This window comes from Panicum virgatum, chromosome 5N, assembly GCF_016808335.1.
Source record: "Panicum virgatum strain AP13 chromosome 5N, P.virgatum_v5, whole genome shotgun sequence".
NCBI lineage: Eukaryota > Viridiplantae > Streptophyta > Magnoliopsida > Poales > Poaceae > Panicum > Panicum virgatum.
Genome location: NC_053149.1, coordinates 53550568 through 53568026, shown reverse-complemented (window position 1 = coordinate 53568026; position 17459 = coordinate 53550568). Strand labels below are relative to the sequence as shown.

Here is a 17459-nt window from a genome sequence, read left to right as displayed (position 1 = left end):
TTGTTCGTTTAACATACTTTTCGGGCATTTAAAGTTAAAATAAAAAAGAAAATGAAAAAAATGAGACGGCCCATTAAGGCCCACTTGATAAACCGGTCAAACCGGCCGGTAAATCGGTCTAACCGGCCGGTATACCGGTCCAAACCGGTTACACATGCGATTTTAAATTTGGATTTGAATTCAAACCGGCCGATAAAACCGGTCAAACCGACCGGTAAACCGGTCTAACCGGTCGGTATACCGGTACGAACCGGTTGAACTGAGTTTTTTTAATTCAAATTTGAATTTGACCGGTTCTATCGGTAACCGGTCAAACCGGTTCGGTTTACCGGAACCGGAGTGCTCCGGTTTGGGGCGTCGGGTTGAGAAAAAAAAACCCTGCTCGTGCCTCGTCCCGGTTTCAAAATTTGAACCGCGCGTGCCCCGAACGGCTCTGCTCCCCGCCCCGGGACTCGTAACCGAAGCGCACAACGGCCAAGGCACGCCGCTCGGCCTCACGTTCCCCACGTCTCCTCGAGTCCTCGCCCATTTGGCCGTCCCCCCCCCCCCCCCCCCCCCCCGGCCTCGTCGTGGGAGTAGCGAGAGAGTCAGAGAGAGGGGAAAAGTTTGGGGTTTCGGCGTCGATGGGGGCGTCGGGCAAGTGGATCCGGACGCTGGTGGGGCTCCGCCCGGCGGCAGAGAGGGAGCCGCCCGGCGGCGGCGCCGGGAAGGGGCGGAAATGGAGCCGGCTCTGGCGGAGCTCGTCGTCGCAGCGGGGGAGCAGCGCGCCGCCGTCGGAGGCGCCGTCCGAGGCGTCCTCCGCCGCCGACGCGCTCACCAGCTCCGTCGTCGCGGCTGTCGTGCGCGCGCCGCCCAGAGACTTCCGCCTCATCAGGCAGGAGTGGGCCGCCGTCCGCATCCAGTCCGCCTTCCGCGCCTTCCTGGTACGTAGGCTAACCCGCCGCCGCCGCCGCCGCGCGCGTGGCGTGGTTCTTGGTGCTAAAAGGGAAAATGCTGCCTTTTTCCCCCTCACTGTTTCTTGTCGTCGGTGCTCGCGCGGCGCAGGCGCGGAGGGCGTTGAGGGCGCTGCGGGGGATCGTGCGGCTGCAGGCGCTGGTGCGCGGCCGCCGCGTGCGCAAGCAGCTCGCCGTCACGCTCAAGTGCATGAACGCGCTCGTCAGGGTGCAGGAGCGCGCACGGGACCGCCGCGCCAGGATCTCGGCAGACGGCCGTGACTCGCAGGACATCCTCGACGACCGGACCAGCCGCGCCGATCCCGTCAAGGAAGCCGAGGTATAAACTGGTCCTTCAGAACTTGCTTTGTGCGGGCTTAAGAGATCTTGCACGTTTCTTTCATGCGCCAGTTTTGGGAGTGCAGCAGGGTTGCCTTGCGCATTTTGCTTAGTTCTTAGTATTGACTATAAACTGCAACACCTTCAGAACTTGCTTTAGGCTGACCTTAGGGGACCTGCACGTTTGTTTCGTACATAAATTTTGCGACTGCGGCCTGGTTGCCTTGTGCCCTTGTGCTTAGTGAACTAAGTATTGACTATGGAGTGGATTTACCCTACACCTGCATTATGATTTATGCGTCATATTCTTATGCAGTTGTACGAATGTAAATATGCACTCTTCATGCATCAGCAAAATTGCAATTTGTCGCTTGGTGCAGTCGGTTGCGTTTTCTGCAGTCTTGCAACAGTAAAATCACTATCATGATGTAGGAATGATTTTTGATATTGAGCTCTCATTTAGTAACGATGATTTGATATATTGTTTGCTATTGACAAGATATCTTTGAATTAATCTTGGTAGTGTCATCCCTACAACTTTGTTTATGCCATGCTTGATGGCCAACAAACTTTTAGTTCATTGCAGAGTATTAACTAGGACAATTGGCCTGCACACTTGTTTAGTTTCAAACATTTAAATCATAGTACAGTCCTGCAAAAGATAAGATAGTATATGATGATGGTGTCTGGACGTTTGGATGACATGCTTCACATTGCAGGCTGGATGGTGTAATAGTCGAGGCACCGTGGATGATTTAAAATCAAAGCTACACATGAGGCATGAGGGTGCGGTGAAGAGAGAAAGGGCAATTGCTTATGCTCTCTCTCACCAGGTATAATTTCTTGCAGCGATAATCTGAATTTGAAAAAAAATGTTGATTTTCTTCATGTATGTTCTAATATTTGTTTGTGCAGCGGAGTTCAAGCCACAGTGATAGGCCTAGCTCTCCAGCTGTATCTATCAGAAATCATGGAAGTAACAGGACCAATCAAAATTGGAGCCATTTTGAAGGGTGGGTAGCAACCAAACCGTGGGAGAGCCGCCTTATGGAGCAAACCCATACTGAACACTCTACCAATTATCGGTGTTCAGAGAGCATTGAGGAGATGAATGCAGTCAGTTCAAAACTTTCAGATGTAAGCTCAGTCAAGATCAGAAGAAACAATATGACGACCAGGGTGGCAGCTAGACCTCCTTCCACAATATCTGCATCTTCATCAGATTTTGTTTGTGATGCAAGTTCTCCTTCGACTTCCTCAGTCACCCCAGTGTCTGGCGCTAATTTCATAACATCGGAGAGAAGATCTGATTGTGGACATGGAGGTGGACCCAACTACATGAACTGGACTAAATCGGCGAAAGCAAAGTTGAATGGTTCTGGTACCCATAAGCCACCGCTTCAAAGGCAACGGTCTTCTGATACGCATTGTAACAGCAGGACAGCGTTATCTTCTGTAGATGTTCAAAGCACAGCTGGCTCAGAACTTTCAGTTACTTCGAAGAGGTTGAACAGTTTGACTTTGAAAGGTCGAGGCACTCGAAGTTTGGACAAGGAGAATGATGGCCAGCCTGTTGCCTTGTTTTAGAACTTAGTACTTTTATTTTCCATAATGCTATATTATAGGCATATTGATGTTGACTTGTATGTATGCTCGGATTTCAATGCCTCGTTGCTTGTTTTGGCACCATCTGCATTTCTGATGTACAAAGGCTGAACTGCTTCTACCTGCTACTTCTGGGTTCTAAACCACTGTTTTGGAGTCATGCAGGATGGTGATAACTAGTTAATGTACTTTTGTGCTGGATCAGCATCAATGAATTGACAATTTCAGATGGGATAAGTCATAAGTGATGCAAACTTCTTTCTTGTTTGCTTTAAAAAAGCATATGCTCTCTTGCTTGCAGAATTCAGATATTTCTTTTGGAAATTATATATATTTGACACTTGTCAAATTTCTTCTTCGTCAATTCCCTTTATCCATAATACCTAGCTAGACAATAAATTTTCTGATGAAAGATACAGTATATATTACTGGTGTTCTGGTGAATCATTGACTTGTTTAACTGCAATCACTTGATAGATACCTAGCTAGACAATAAAATTTCTGATGAAAGATACAGAATTTGTTAGTGACTACTTTAACAGATATATTACGGCTGTTCTGGTGAATCATTGACTTGTTTAACTGCAATCACTTGATAACAGATTTTTTTGAATTATATATCCACAAACCTTGGGAGCGCATGATGCATGTCAGAGTTGATGCTTTTGTGAAGCATTACTAGAGAGGATCCAATCTGCTGAGTATCATAGAATACGGTAAAATATCTCCGCAGAAGATTTTGTGGAGTGGCTGCAATCAAGCTGCAGGAACAGAAGCAGAACATGAGGAACGCAGAGCACTGTCAATCTGAAATGTTCTTTGACCCACCACCCCCAGTTTGCTACTCGTATCATCCATGATCCAGGATCTGCGCTCCAGTGCTCTACGCGCACGGCACCATGGACATTTTCCTTTGATCGAGTAGCAGCAGTTACCATCGGTTTGCCAAAAATACCCTGCGATCAGTCTATCTTCTGCAGAAGATATCTGGTGTCGGCAGATGGCGACACATGTCAATAGATCCACCGCAGAATCCTTGAGAATCTCCCATGGCCAATACTGTAGTGGGTACGTGGTGCTTGGAGACAGAGGGCATCTACCATCTGGACTTGATAGATCCTACTGAGAGTAGAGAGTATTCGGTTCGGAAGATGTGTGTGCTCCATGTGCTCGCAAGTCGCAAGTCGCAACATCTGCAGCCATGATGAGCTCCTTAGCGACTAAACAATTCACTGATGGCCTCCCTAATCCCTCGCAACCCCAGGTCATTCGTCAGTAGGAGTATGCTAATCTGACTGACGCGTGCCGCCTCTTGTCTGTCTTGTGCCGGGCGCCCGGCCCCTCCCTGTACGCACCAGGAAGACTGGAAGAAGGAGCGCGCCGCGGCGTCGTCGGACACTCTCCTACTTTAAAAGAAAAGAAAACCAGGCCGGTCGGTCCCGTGCCGCGAGGACGGACGACGCAAGGCGACGAGACGTCGACGTCTCGTCCCCGAACAAGCTGCGATCCGCGTCAGGACGTGTCGTCTCCGGCACCGGCATCACGGCAGGTTCGCCGAAGCTTCACCGGCGCCGCCGCCGTGCCGTGCTCGGAACTGCAGCACGGCAGGAAGCAGGAACGGCAGGAATGTTGAGTAGATTGTGTGCAGCAGGCTGCTACAGGGCCCCGCGGTTGTTTAAGCGGCGGTGTCGGGGGGACGGGGTGAGGCTGGGAAGAAGCACGCGGAGATCCTTGCCCCGGGATCAATCGTTGTCAGCCAAGGTTCGAGGGAGGCAGATGCGGCAGGTTTGATCAACAACTCGACCGGGCTGGTGAAACAGCCTGCTGTCCCAGTCTTCGCGTTCCGACTGGTGATCGCTGCTGCTCAAGCCTTGATATCACACTTGATAACATGTAAGCTCGCTGTTGCCATGGTCAAGGTCAGCAACAAACTGATGTGACTGATGGAAAAGGTTGCGACTTCCTTTCTTCCTAGTCGCAAAAAAAAAAGACTTCCTTTCTTCCTAAATAATGAGCTCTCCCTAGATCAGAATCAGATACAGGTAATAAGGGAGTCGAGAATTTATTACAGTGGCAAGATTACCACGGGATAATGACCAGTCTCACCCCCCTTGCAAATATCTCGGGTGAACACTCTTTCAGGATCTGATCTGGAGTGCATCAGTCAATCTTTCCTTCCGGGATATATGCTTCCAGGAAAGAAAGAGACCGCATGTAGTTTCGGATGCCTCCTCTATCATAGTCTAGCTCTAGCACTTGGCTCTTATCCTAGAAAAAAAAGGCTTGTGCCGGTTTTTTTTTTTTTGAAACGACTTGCGCCGGTTCTATCCAGGGGGAAAGCATTCAAGATTCCCTCTGAATGCTTTCACGCGTACCATGCTCTAGACTGTAGGCTTGGATTTGGAGCACAGCACATTGACGCATTCATGGATGAAAAAGAACTTGCCAAAGCCCGAATTTCCTAAAAGAAAGGGAAACAACTTGTGATTTGTGAAGCCCAAGAACTCGGCTCTGAAAGCAAGTATTATGACTGGCTCAAGGCGAGATGTTACGTGGAGGAGAGAGAAAGCAGGAGAGAGAGTGAAGCGAGCGACTCACTACAGGCCGGCCTAAAGCGAGCGAATAGCATTGTGCTGTGATTCCATTGGCCGCAAGTCGCTATCCCACTGCTGTGCTATGCTCTGCTGCTGTCGTTCCACATTAAATGCTATCCATGCTGGATTCTATTTCGCTAGCAGCGGACGCAACTATCAGCCCTGCTCTGAGACGGGGCAGACGGCAGGGACCAAACTGCAAGATCTGCACCCTGACATGTGGGCTCCCCGTGGCGCAATATGGGGCCCAGTTCGAGTTGACCCGGCAAATTAATTACGCGATCGCGTCGCGTGACGACTGACAAGAGAAGCCTCGATGGATTGCCGTGCCGCCTTCATTTGAAGCTCCCCACCTCAAGCACGCGCACGCAGAGGCGAAGCCGAACACCCCTTCCCCGCGCCGCCGCTGCCGCCCGCCCGCCCGCCCCGCGCTACTACGCCATGGGCGACACCAGCGCGGCGGACGCGCCGGCGGCGAGAAGGTTCGGCAGGATCTGCGTCTTCTGCGGCAGCAACCCCGGCAACCGCGCGGTCTTCGGGGACGCCGCGCTCGACCTCGGGAAAGAGCTGGTAATGAGCTGGTAATCCTTGGCTCGATTGCTTCGCTTGCTCCCTTGCTCGCTCACGCTCGCCGTGGCGGGATTCCGCGGGTTCTTTCCCTTGGCAGGTGGCGAGGGGGATCGATTTGGTCTACGGCGGCGGCAGCATCGGGCTCATGGGCCTGATCGCGCAGACGGTTCTTGATGGCGGCTGCAGTGTCCTCGGGTACATAATTACCTGCTGCACCTGGGAAATTCTGCCTCTGTTCAGTTCTCTAACAGTGGCATACTTCATGTTCGAATCTGTTGTTATCTGTCTCACGTGCTGTTTTGTTTGATCCGTTTTGCAGGGTGATTCCAAAAGCACTCATGCCGCTTGAGGTGTGTATCAAATATTAACCGTCCCTTTTGGCTGTTCTTTGTGCACGCCTAGAAATAACAATTCCAGTCTAATTCTGCTCTAGCGGCCAAGTCGTTCATCATATAAGAGACAATGATCTTTAACTATCTGCAAAACAATTCTCAGTTAAGAAACAGAGTTTGTTTCGTGTTGACTAGATGACAGATGGTTCATTTGAATCACATCTATGTATTTGATTATTCGATTTTTTTTAATTATCCGAAAAAATATCTATGAATTTGACCGTGGATGCCAGTTTTACGAAATTTTCGTCAGTCTGCTAGTAGTGCCATGTCAATAGTGCTCTTCAAGTCACCATTTGATTCCTGAGGCTTCTTGACCCAGATTGATTCACCTTTGCTTCGGGGGTTAGCGATTGGTGAATAGGTGATCACTGAGGCGTTGGAACTAGGATTTATGGGAGGCGAGTTGGAGTTGCAGCCGATCAGTTTAGACTTTAGGGTGGTGCAACTTGGAATTTTAATGTCTGCCACTGGGTAGGTGTAATTTTAGAATGTGTAACTTGCCAATAGGACATCTCAAGTCGAGAGGGGGAAAAGTGAGAGGCATAAAATTTCTTTTAGGCGTTATAGGTTTTGAATGATTGTCTATATGGCTATTTGTAACTCAGAACTGAACACTGGAGTTAGGAACTTGGCAGAGGCAATTAGGCAAATGAGCACGCTATTTCTAGGTACTTGTTCCAACGTGAACCTGGAGTCCTGGACAACATTTTTAAACATGTCTTGCTGTGGAAGTGCTAGATATATCTGACGAATGGAGATAGAAGAGATCTGAAACTATGGCCTACTTTTCAATACTCTATATAACCATCTGGAACAACAAATTTCCCCCCTCAAACTAGATATCCGGTGCTAGCGTTGGAGAAGTAAAGGTTGTCTCCGACATGCACGAAAGGAAAGCTGAGATGGCACGACAAGCTGATGCCTTCATTGCTCTTCCTGGTACACAATTTTCATCTTTTTCTCTAGCACATACTGACAGAGTGACAGGGGCTTCAATTTAATTTGATATGCTCACATGAAAATGACGACTTTCTGGACATCAGGAGGGTATGGAACAATGGAAGAGTTGTTAGAGATGATAACATGGTCACAACTTGGAATTCATGACAAACCAGTGAGTATTACTATATGGCTGTGAACAAATAACTTAGGGCACTGGACAACTTATCTTGAGATACTGCAGGTTGGTTTGCTAAATGTTGATGGTTACTATGACCCGTTGCTCATGCTATTTGATAAAGGGGCGACGGAAGGTTTTATTAAGCAAGATTGCAGAGATATAATTGTCTCAGCGCCGACCGCCCATGAATTGCTGAAGAAAATGGAGGTGAAGTGACTTCATCTGCTTATTATACAGTTTGAACACTCGCTCTTTATTCTTGTAGTCTGCCTCATTGACTTACACCAGTGTTTCGATAATTCTCCTGTTTGTGCTCAGCAATACACTCGATCACACCAGGAGGTCGCCCCACGGACAAGCTGGGAGATGTCAGAGCTGGGCTATGGAAAAGCACCGGAGTCGTAGCATACGCTTGCCCAAGATGACATCGTTCTTGGATGTTCTTCTTCTAGCGTTTAGTGTTACCGGGCCTGTCTTTCAAGCATCATCTTTTGACATGTCGTTTTAGTAGCCATTCATGCTACTTGTGCGCTCAAAATTTTATTTCATCTGGGAAGAAGTGTATAAGAATTTATATGTTCTTCAACAGTAACAGTGTTGGCAAATGGATACATGGCTACAACAGTACTTTGTTTTCGGTGGTTAGAATAATACACGTTGTACAATGAAAAGTATTATATTACTGTTGCTATTGTGGTCAGTGCGTGGGTTAAGTTTTGTTCAAGAATCCGAAACGAAACATTTCCGCCATTCAATGAACAAGATGAATTCTTTTATTTTATATCGCGCAAGTTTGAACTGATGAAGAAACAGGACGACGTGTTTTCCTTTTTCAAAATTTTCGCTGTGTTGGAATGCAACCTGTTTGCAGCTATACTTTGCTTTATGTGTACAGGTTGCACACTTGCACTTGCATCCACACACATCCCAAGTGATTGGTGAAACGAATGTACACTTTTACAGGGCTTCCCTTCCCCCAAGCAGCAACATGGTCAGAGCACAAAGACTTCATCAAAACACGGTCCTGCTTTGATGCGAGTAAGTGCTTAAATTTGCAAAGCAGAGGGTGAAGAAATTTTGCACAAGTTATTTCGAACACCACAACACTGAACTGCTGATCACCATTCACCACCCTAATAGATCAACCTACTGCTGATCCACAAGCGACGATCAGAATTCACAACCAAACGAGCAAAGAGGGCACGGGGTACGATCATTTCGAGCACGAGCAGCAGCCAGCAGCACCTGCTCCTATGAGGCTGACATTGCCAGCTTGGAATACTTCCAATATTCCATTGAATCCAGGAATTTTAGTGTTTATTTAGATTTTGGACCAAACCATACGTATTTGGGTCAAAGTCCCTACTACTTAAAAATATAGTAAATCAATGTATAGCTGCAAACTTATGCCCCATCACTGAGCATGGATGCTCCTGCATTGATCCGGGCAGGTGCTACAATAATTTCTCAAACAGGCTGCGAAGAAATGGATGAATTGTCAGGCGCCAGCATAGTAGAACACACAGATGCAAATAACATTTGTCTTCACAGATCAATTTACTAGTCAGGAACATGTTCAGACAAATTTGCTCAATTGACTGGTTAGAGTTCACATGCTCGAATTTCAGTTTTCCAAATACAAGTTCTACCAGTGTTGTTTTCCTTGTCCCAAGACTCAGCAAGTCGAAATGGTACATCCAAAGGAATAAAACAATAAAACAGACTGATGAACTCACAGGGACGCCTGACAGACCAACTAGAAGACATTTACATAACATTATGAGCTAGGTTTCACGCGCCTCAGACAGATCATTTATTTACCTTGCCCAGAAGACCACCTGATAAACCACACTTAGTGATCACACCCTCCTCCCAGCACTTTATTTCCGGTTGATCCAAAACTCAACAGGAAACACAATGCTAACCACCTTATTATGATTTTTACAGAGTGGATGTAGAATTTCTTGCAGATCTAGTACTGAACCCTCTCATCACCATCAAAGTTAAGACCTTCAATGCCTTTGAGGGTAGAATCATAGTTCTTCACATTAGATGGATGCCAGCCTGATGATGAGCGCTTTTGTTCTGCAGAATGGACTGGTGAGCTTCTCTGAGGACCTGATGCTCTGCGGAGCGCCCCAGGGCTTGCATCAGTTGTACGTGCTCGAGAGGGCTCAGAACTATCAGTGGCCACCACATCACGGCTACTCGAAACAACAGGTCTCCTTGAAGATCCACTTGACCTTCCCAAAAAGTTTATTCCCAATGCCGATATCTAAAAAGAAGCAGAGACCAAAGTAAGTCCAAAATTGAGGAGCATCTTTTCTGCTGTTTAATTTTTCAGAATGAAGACTGTAAATTATGCTTAATGCTATGAATCTAAGAAATACAACGTGAAGAAGCAAATGCAAAATCAATGTGGTAATACTACTTTTACCAAGTCAAAACAACAACAATGAGCAGCACACACTGAATATACAGGGCTGAATAAAATTGGAAATTGCAGGTTATAATTCCCTCGTGGCCGCCAAATTTCAGAAAACAGGTAACACAGAGTTCTCCTAGTCTTCACATTTTTGTTCAAGATAACTTATCCAAAATTTCAGATAACTTTCAGAGAATTGACCAGGATCTTGTAATGGTAACTAGGCCATGTGTATATGAATGCTGCTACCAAATTCCCCATCCCATAGACCTCAACTACCACCAAATTAAGCTTTTGTAGTGGCTTCTGCACTGACAACAATTTTCAAGCCATTTTTGACAATGCCCTCAAGTCACACAAGAGCACCATCATGCAGTTTGACCACGAGTTTCTATTATAATGTCTATAAAACCTTATATAATATCATGGAACCACTGTCCACGATAAATATCCCATATAATTTCATATGTTCATTATCGAATTCACAAAGAAAAGGTTAAACAAACTAAAAAGTTTGATTATTCACACCCCAAAAGAACAGTTTATGTACATTGTGCAATGTTAGAATTATATTACACTAGGTCTAGAGGATGAAAAGGTGTCTTATCTTGCACACTTTTTTAAGTCCCATTACAAACAACGTACAATATCATGAAAACTTACCACAGCACCATTAGAAGAAGTAACATCATTCCCCACAGGCGCTTTCTGCTTAGATAGTGTCCCCATGCTTGTGATGGGAGGTGGGGTACGACGTCGATCCATTGATGACCAACCACTAGTCCTTGCTTCCTCATGGCCTGAAAGATAAATGATGAGATTTACTTGGTCAAATGCAATGTTTACAAGTCGTCCAATTAATCGCGATTAGTCGCGATTAGTCGACCTTATCGGTCCCTGGCGTCCGATAAGGGCAACTGACGCGATTTGTTTGATCAAAACTCTGGTCGTCCGATTAGTCGAAGACTAATCGCGATTAATCGTCTGACTTGGACATAGACGACTAGGTTCCAGGGCTGGCTGATTTGTGGGCTGATTTCCTGGGACATGGGCTGGTAGTATGGGCTTTTAGGGTTGGGACAGTAGGCAGGCAGCCAGGCGACGTCTTTGCTTCCCACCGCCGCCGCTGCGCCGCAATTCCTTTTCGTCCGCGACGCTGCGCCGCTGCGACGTCTTCCTTCCCGCGCGCGCCGCTCTCCTTCCCGCCCTTCTCTCTCGCGCGCGCTCTCCTTCCCGCCCCTCTCTCTCGCGCGCGCGCTTTTCTGCCTTTGCCCTACACCCTGCGCGCGCGCTCTTTTCTGCCCTACACTGCGCGCATCCCCTGTTTCTCGTGCATCCTCCTCGCCCCTCTCTCGCCATCGCACATCCTCCTCCTGTCGGCGTCTCTGCGCCGGCTGCCGGCCGGTCTTCGTGATGAGCTCCTCCTTCGACGGTGTGTGCCTTTCCCACCTTCCCTCCTCCCCCATCTCTCACAAGTAAGTCAGCAGCTAAACACTAATGTAGTCATATGCTTGATTTATTGTACAGACAATATAGTATATATAGGTGTATATATATAGTCGTATAGGTCCTGATATGCAGGACGATTATATGGACGACTAGGATCGACTAGTCTCGACTAATCGCGATTAGTCACCTAGTCGGTCCCATGGTGACTAGGTTCGACTAGGCGATTTGTAAACATTGGTCAAATGTTAAAATACAAACACAGCAAATTAAGAGAGTGCACCAAATTACCTGATTGCCTATCATTCTGTAATGCAGGTGCTAATCCAGAAGGTCCCGCACCATGACCCTGTACCAAAGGCAAGGCATCAGAATTTCCCCTACAGATGGATACATAACATGTGCATGTTTGGTGGGTAGTTCATCAAGGGAGAGTTGGAGAGGCTCACCACCGCACGGGGTGGAGCAGTGGCAATTTGAGATTGTTGGTACTTCAATATTGTCCAGTCAAACACATAGTCAAACTGAAAACCTGCAAAACAGAGTTTAATAATGAACATGCACACAATACAACTTTTTTTGCCTCAGAAAGGGTATTAACATTTCCTTAAAATTGAAAGCAAGGCAAACAAACAGACCTTCACGAATAAAAAGGTCACGGAACAGTCGTTTAAGGTATGAATAGTCAGGCTTGTCATCGAACCGCAGTGAGCGGCAATAATGGAAATATGATGCAAACTCAGTGGGATAACCACGGCATAGAGCCTGAAATAGATCAAAAATATAATGACATTCCACAGGGAGAAGTTCCAATTCCAGCTAAAGATGTACCAAACATACCTCAATCGACGTTGCAACTTTCTTCTCGCTGATTTTCTCATACTTTTGCTTCTTTGTTCCTGCTTTAAGACCTTGCCAAGGAAGGCTGCAAAGAAATAAATGTTAACTGAAGCGAGGGCACATAGAAGGAGCTGATGACCAATCAACTCACCTGCCCCTCAGGAAGTACATAAGTACATATCCAAGAGATTCCAGATCATCTCTTCGGCTTTGTTCTGGCCATTCAAACAAGAGCAAAATTTAGCCCGACAATAAGGTATAACAAGTAAAAAAAACTTGAACTGACACACTATAATTCTCACCAATGCCAAGATGGGTGTTCACACTAGCATATCTTGCAGTTCCTGTCAAGTTCTTGTTCTCCCTGCCGCATTTACTAGCTAGTTAAGATTGCATGTAAGTAGCTCAAGATGTCTGCATGATAGAACTATCAGATTGGTGTGGCTGGCATATGTTCATTAATCTATTTTTCTTCCATTCAAACTCATGTGAGGACTGGGATGTGACTATTCGCTATTGTAATTGCATTCATTAAGCATTATAGTACTAGCCAGGTAGAACTTATGCTACCAAAGAGTTAAAGTCAGGATTAAAATTCCAGGCCCTAGCTCAACAAATGATAGAAGACAAAAATGGGAAGTTTGAACTGATTAGAAGAACACTAAACATGCTTGGGAAGTGACTTGAGCTGATTAGAAGAACACTAAACATGCTTATTCCAGGAAAGAACAGAAAGCATATACATCTCAGGAATGCTTAGATTATTATATACCTGTATGGAATGTGCTGATGAGTTGAGGTATCCCTGTATTTTTTAGCAAGGCCAAAGTCTATAATGTAGACCTGGATGAAAATACAGAAGAAAACAGGAAGTTTCCTGTTTAATAACCCAACAAAAAATTTGAAAGAAATTGGAAGCACACACTAAAGATGGCAGTGCCACCCACCTGATTAGCTCGCCTGCCAAGACCCATGAGGAAATTATCTGGCTTGATGTCTCGATGTAGGAAAGACTTCGAGTGGACAAATTCCACTCGGTTTATCTACAAGTGGGGAGGGCAGATTACACATCTGTTATAGGTGGGAAAAAAGAATAAATACAAACAAGAAAAACAGAGCTGCTCAGCACTCAGGACGGAGAGGGTTTAATGTCGGAATCACATAGAGACATTATATAAATGATTAGTGAGGATTTGTGTGCCTGTGTGCAAGTGCAAGGGGCCACCATGCCATTGGATAGCACATAGTATGGGGTCACAGGCCATCAAAATGGTGAATCGCAGACACATATATATGGAAAAACAAATGTTTCTAATACTTTGAGAAGAAAGCATTCAATGATGGCACTGTGCGTACCATCTGATCAGCGAGCATAAGTACAGTCTTCAGAGATAATTTCCTGCTGCAGAAATTAAATAGATCTTCAAGGCTTGGCCCAAGCAAATCCATAACCAAGACATTGTAGTCTCCTTCTACACCAAACCATCTGACGTTTGGGATTCCAGCTGTCAGAACAAAGAGTGTCAATTCACACATGCCCTAAAATGCATTCTTACATCACAAGTCAAAAGCTTCCCTACTTCCTCCTTGCAGAATCCTATAAATCTTTGATTCATAGAGCAACTGAGGATGCTTTGTCTTCACATTTTCCTGCAAATATAAACAAAAGCAATCAAAAGTCGAGTTCATAGGCTGATGCTAGAAATCAAGCCTAATAGCATATCATTTATGCAGTAAATAATTCATAAAAGCACTGATTACTGCAAGTAATTCTCCATTGTATATCTCAGGACTGGACTTATACTCCAAAGTACAAAATAGAAGGGACCACCTCTCAATTCTCGTTTATTCCAGTTAATTTAGACCCATCAGGCAACACCCCAGCAGGTGCATCTCATCTCAATTAGCACTCCCCATGATTTGCAGAGTGCTCAAAGATGCAAACATTTTTCAAGTCCTACCAAGTGAGCCACTTCCACTCAAAGCCACAATAACCATCAAAGTACTACCCCAGAAGATTGATCCATTGAGAAGCAGAGCAGCTAATGTGAGCAGACCCCAAATCCAAAGCCAAATCAGAGAGCTTGAAATTGGTCCTAGACAGCTACAATAACATGATATGACTACTTGTTGACACACACAAGGTTCCGAACCCAAAACCTCACCTAGCAACTAGAACTAAACATGCTGTTGTACCCAACAGTGGTCACAGGATAAGATGCACTACAAACAGCTACACTACACAGCAGGAAGCATCGCAGCGGAACTGGAGTGTAACAAAGATCCGAGCAGTCAATCCAGCAGGGAAAGAGCACGGACCAGCTTAATCGCGACCTCCTCGTTCGTCTGGATATTGGTGCCTGCATCCACAAGCGGCAGATACAAAACAATCTCATCATCACTCATTAACGAGAAGAAAGCACAGCCCCCCAAATAAAAATCTCCTCCGAGCACGAGCCGCGGCTGCTCACCGAGGTAGATCTCTCCGAAGGAGCCGCTCCCGATCTTGCGGCCGAGCCGGAACTTGTTCCCGACCCTGGGCTCCATTACTCCAGCCCTTTCCTTCCCAAAACCGACCGAAGGAAAAGAAGAAAAAAACTGCTGAAAAAACGCGCTCTTTTCGCCGCGGAAATCTAGCTAGGGAGCTCAGATCGGCGCGGGACTCGGGGATCTGGCGGCGGGAGGCTCTCGTGCTACCTAGGGTTTGTGGATAGGGGCGGGGAAGAGGCGGCGGCGGCGGCTGCCATGGCCGTGCGGGGGCGGGCAGGCGCGCGTGCGTACACACGCTTTCGGGGGTGGAGCGAGTCCAATCCTCCTCGATTTTTCAGTGGGGGGAGTTGGGAAGTAGACGAAGCAAAGCAACCAGGCGAAGCGAAGCGAGACCGAGAGGAGCTGAGGGCGAAAGGAAAAAAAAAAAGGCAGATACTGTGGCAGTTTGGCCTTTCGCGATTACACTCCACGTCGGCTATCTGCGGGGTGTTTGGCCGTTTTGCGTTTTGGTCCCTCCATTTCGTCGCTTTCGCTGTCCCAATCGACCATGGTGTACTGTTCCTCGAGGGTTATTGCTCGGTGCACGCAATCGGTGCCGTACTATTTTTTTCCACGAGGACCGTACTCTTGTATTATCCTGACCGGCTTGTGAGGTGGCATCAAATTTTTTTTTCTGATGATACGGTACAACTCAGGTACTTTTATATATATATAATCCTATTTGTATGAGCATCTTCGAAGACTGAATCAGCAAATTTTCGAAATTGATGAAGTCATCACAGATACCTTACTGTCAATGGATACGTTGCATACCAAATTACTATGGGAAGCACAAAGCCGTTAATTCTTGAAATATTCATTTCCACGAGAAGTCGAAGTTAGCAGGCTATAGGTCCTTTTGCGGCACCATTCTTGTTGCTACTTAGGTGTGAGATTTTTTTTTCTCCTCTGGATTTATTTCGAAGAAACGTGCTGTGGATTGCTAGCTCGGTTCGTGAATATTCCTGGCACCTTTAGTCGGCAGGTTTTTATATTTGACTCATTTAAACGAAAGAGTTTTAGATTTGCTCTTAGTCTTAGTTGTGTTTACAAAAAGAAATTGCGAGTCTATATATATGTTGTATAACAAGAGTTGCCATCAAAGGTTGGTCACACAAATACAGTGTTCTACAAGGTGTTCGCTAGCAAAGAAAACACGTGTCAGTTTAGCCAGCAAGAAAAATTTTGCTTGAAAACCTTATCTCCTCACCATAAAGCTTGTATATTTTTTCCTTTTTATAACCAGTAAAGCCGGATGCTACCATTTGTATTTAGTCGTTTCATTTCGTTCTGGTGCTTTCATAATTTTTCGTATTTCTTACATACACGAGCTAGTGCTATATATTTTGGAAAAAAGTATCATATGCCTCTATCAATTCATCACTACAGCTACACATCATTAGTGTGCGAGACTTCTTTTGATTTTCGACGGACCTGTTGTCATTGTTAAAAAGTTGGAATTACAAGCTTTTTTCCGATAGGACACTAGTACACAACGGGCCTTCTGTCCCGGACCATGAATCCATGATAAAAGGTTCCGACCTATCTCACCTCACACATAGTTTCTTTATCACTCCATCTACATAACACATATGACTTTAGATATGATGCATTTATTTTAAATTAATCTGTGAAGGACTCTTTGATCTCGATTGGTGACTCCAACCCGGACTAAGAACAAAGAAGCAAATCCAAAAGAAGCAAATCTTTTTAGTCCGGGTTGGAGCCACCAACCGGGACCAAAGGGTCATTGTCGGTACCCCAGGGCTGGGGTACCCCCTCTTGCTGCGTCTAGGCAAGAGCTCGTAGTTATCCTTAACTACGTCCAGCAGCCGGACCCCTGCGGTCCGGAGCCCTGCTCACCCAACAGCGGTCCCGGACCCGTCCCTTGGTTGGGAAAGGACCGGGAGCACCGCGTGTTCCGGGTAAAGCTGGCGGTCAGCCCGAGCGACCGGAAGCTCCGGACCTCCCAAAGAGGTCCGGATCCCCAGGGAATCCCGGACCTCCCATGGGGTCCGGGACCTCCCATGGGGTCCGGAACCTCCTGTATAGTAACCGGACCCCTTTCCAAGGGAAGGAATCGTCACCCCACCTCGGGGTGGTCCGGGGCCACCACGTGTCAACAGGCTCAGACACGTATATAAGGCCGCTTGGTCTCCTTATTAAGGCTCACCTACCACTGCATTCATTGCGACAGGAGGACGTCCGCATTGATGTAGCAGAAGTCGAGGTGATTCTTTGACCAGGGGACACTATTGATCGCGTATTACCAAGATAGTGGAGCTGCTGGCGCCGCCCACGCCGCGCCTGCCAGTCTGCCATAACAGATGGATACGGACGGCTCGGCTTCACCCATTATGACGCCTACATAATAGCCTCCACAGGCCACGCCGCAAGCTACGTTCCCCCAACGGGCGCCTAGCTGACATGACAAGAGAAGACCCCCCTTTGTCAGAGGACTAGCGAGGAAGGATTCGTAACCACTGTAGCCATTTAAATACTCAGCGCAGTATGCTGCGCAGTCACGTTGGGCCCACTTGTCGGGGCCCCAACGTCCTATGTATCCGCACCCCTTGGTCTATAAAAGGGGGGCGCCCGCTAAGAGAGAAACTCAGGCTGGGTAAGAGCCAAGGCCCGGCTGAGGATAGATTCCTACACAACAGA

At 46.7% G+C, this 17459-nt stretch overlaps 3 protein-coding genes across 4 annotated transcripts; 2 read left to right on the top strand and 1 right to left on the bottom strand.

The window, feature by feature from the left end:
* Positions 1–550: 550 nt before the first annotated feature.
* LOC120675340 (protein IQ-DOMAIN 1-like) lies at positions 551–3113 on the top strand. The gene is made up of 4 exons (XM_039956529.1): positions 551–923; positions 1045–1272; positions 1991–2104; positions 2187–3113. Exons 1-4 carry the CDS (start codon positions 624–626, stop codon positions 2856–2858), a joined length of 1314 nt encoding a protein of 437 aa, XP_039812463.1. The 5' UTR covers positions 551–623; the 3' UTR covers positions 2859–3113.
* Positions 3114–5778: 2665 nt separating this feature from the next.
* LOC120675402 (probable cytokinin riboside 5'-monophosphate phosphoribohydrolase LOGL1) lies at positions 5779–8246 on the top strand. 2 transcript variants are annotated; one of them, XM_039956619.1, is made up of 7 exons: positions 5779–6040; positions 6138–6235; positions 6360–6390; positions 7275–7374; positions 7479–7549; positions 7619–7762; positions 7874–8246. In XM_039956619.1, exons 1-7 carry the CDS (start codon positions 5912–5914, stop codon positions 7958–7960), a joined length of 660 nt encoding a protein of 219 aa, XP_039812553.1. In that variant the 5' UTR covers positions 5779–5911; the 3' UTR covers positions 7961–8246. The 2 variants fall into 2 exon arrangements, with proteins under 2 accessions (XP_039812553.1, XP_039812555.1); XM_039956621.1 differs by having other exon boundaries at positions 5798–6040; positions 7677–7762.
* Positions 8247–9111: 865 nt separating this feature from the next.
* LOC120675335 (casein kinase 1-like protein 2) lies at positions 9112–15206 on the bottom strand. The gene is made up of 14 exons (XM_039956519.1): positions 14738–15206; positions 14586–14626; positions 13847–13916; positions 13623–13771; positions 13214–13309; positions 13039–13109; positions 12569–12630; positions 12418–12481; positions 12267–12351; positions 12065–12191; positions 11876–11958; positions 11718–11775; positions 10644–10780; positions 9112–9830 (listed from the first exon to the last, which is right to left on the bottom strand). The coding sequence occupies exons 1-14, from the start codon at positions 14811–14813 to the stop codon at positions 9528–9530; spliced, it is 1422 nt and encodes a 473-aa protein (XP_039812453.1). The 5' UTR covers positions 14814–15206; the 3' UTR covers positions 9112–9527.
* Between the last annotated feature and the right edge of the window lie 2253 nt (positions 15207–17459).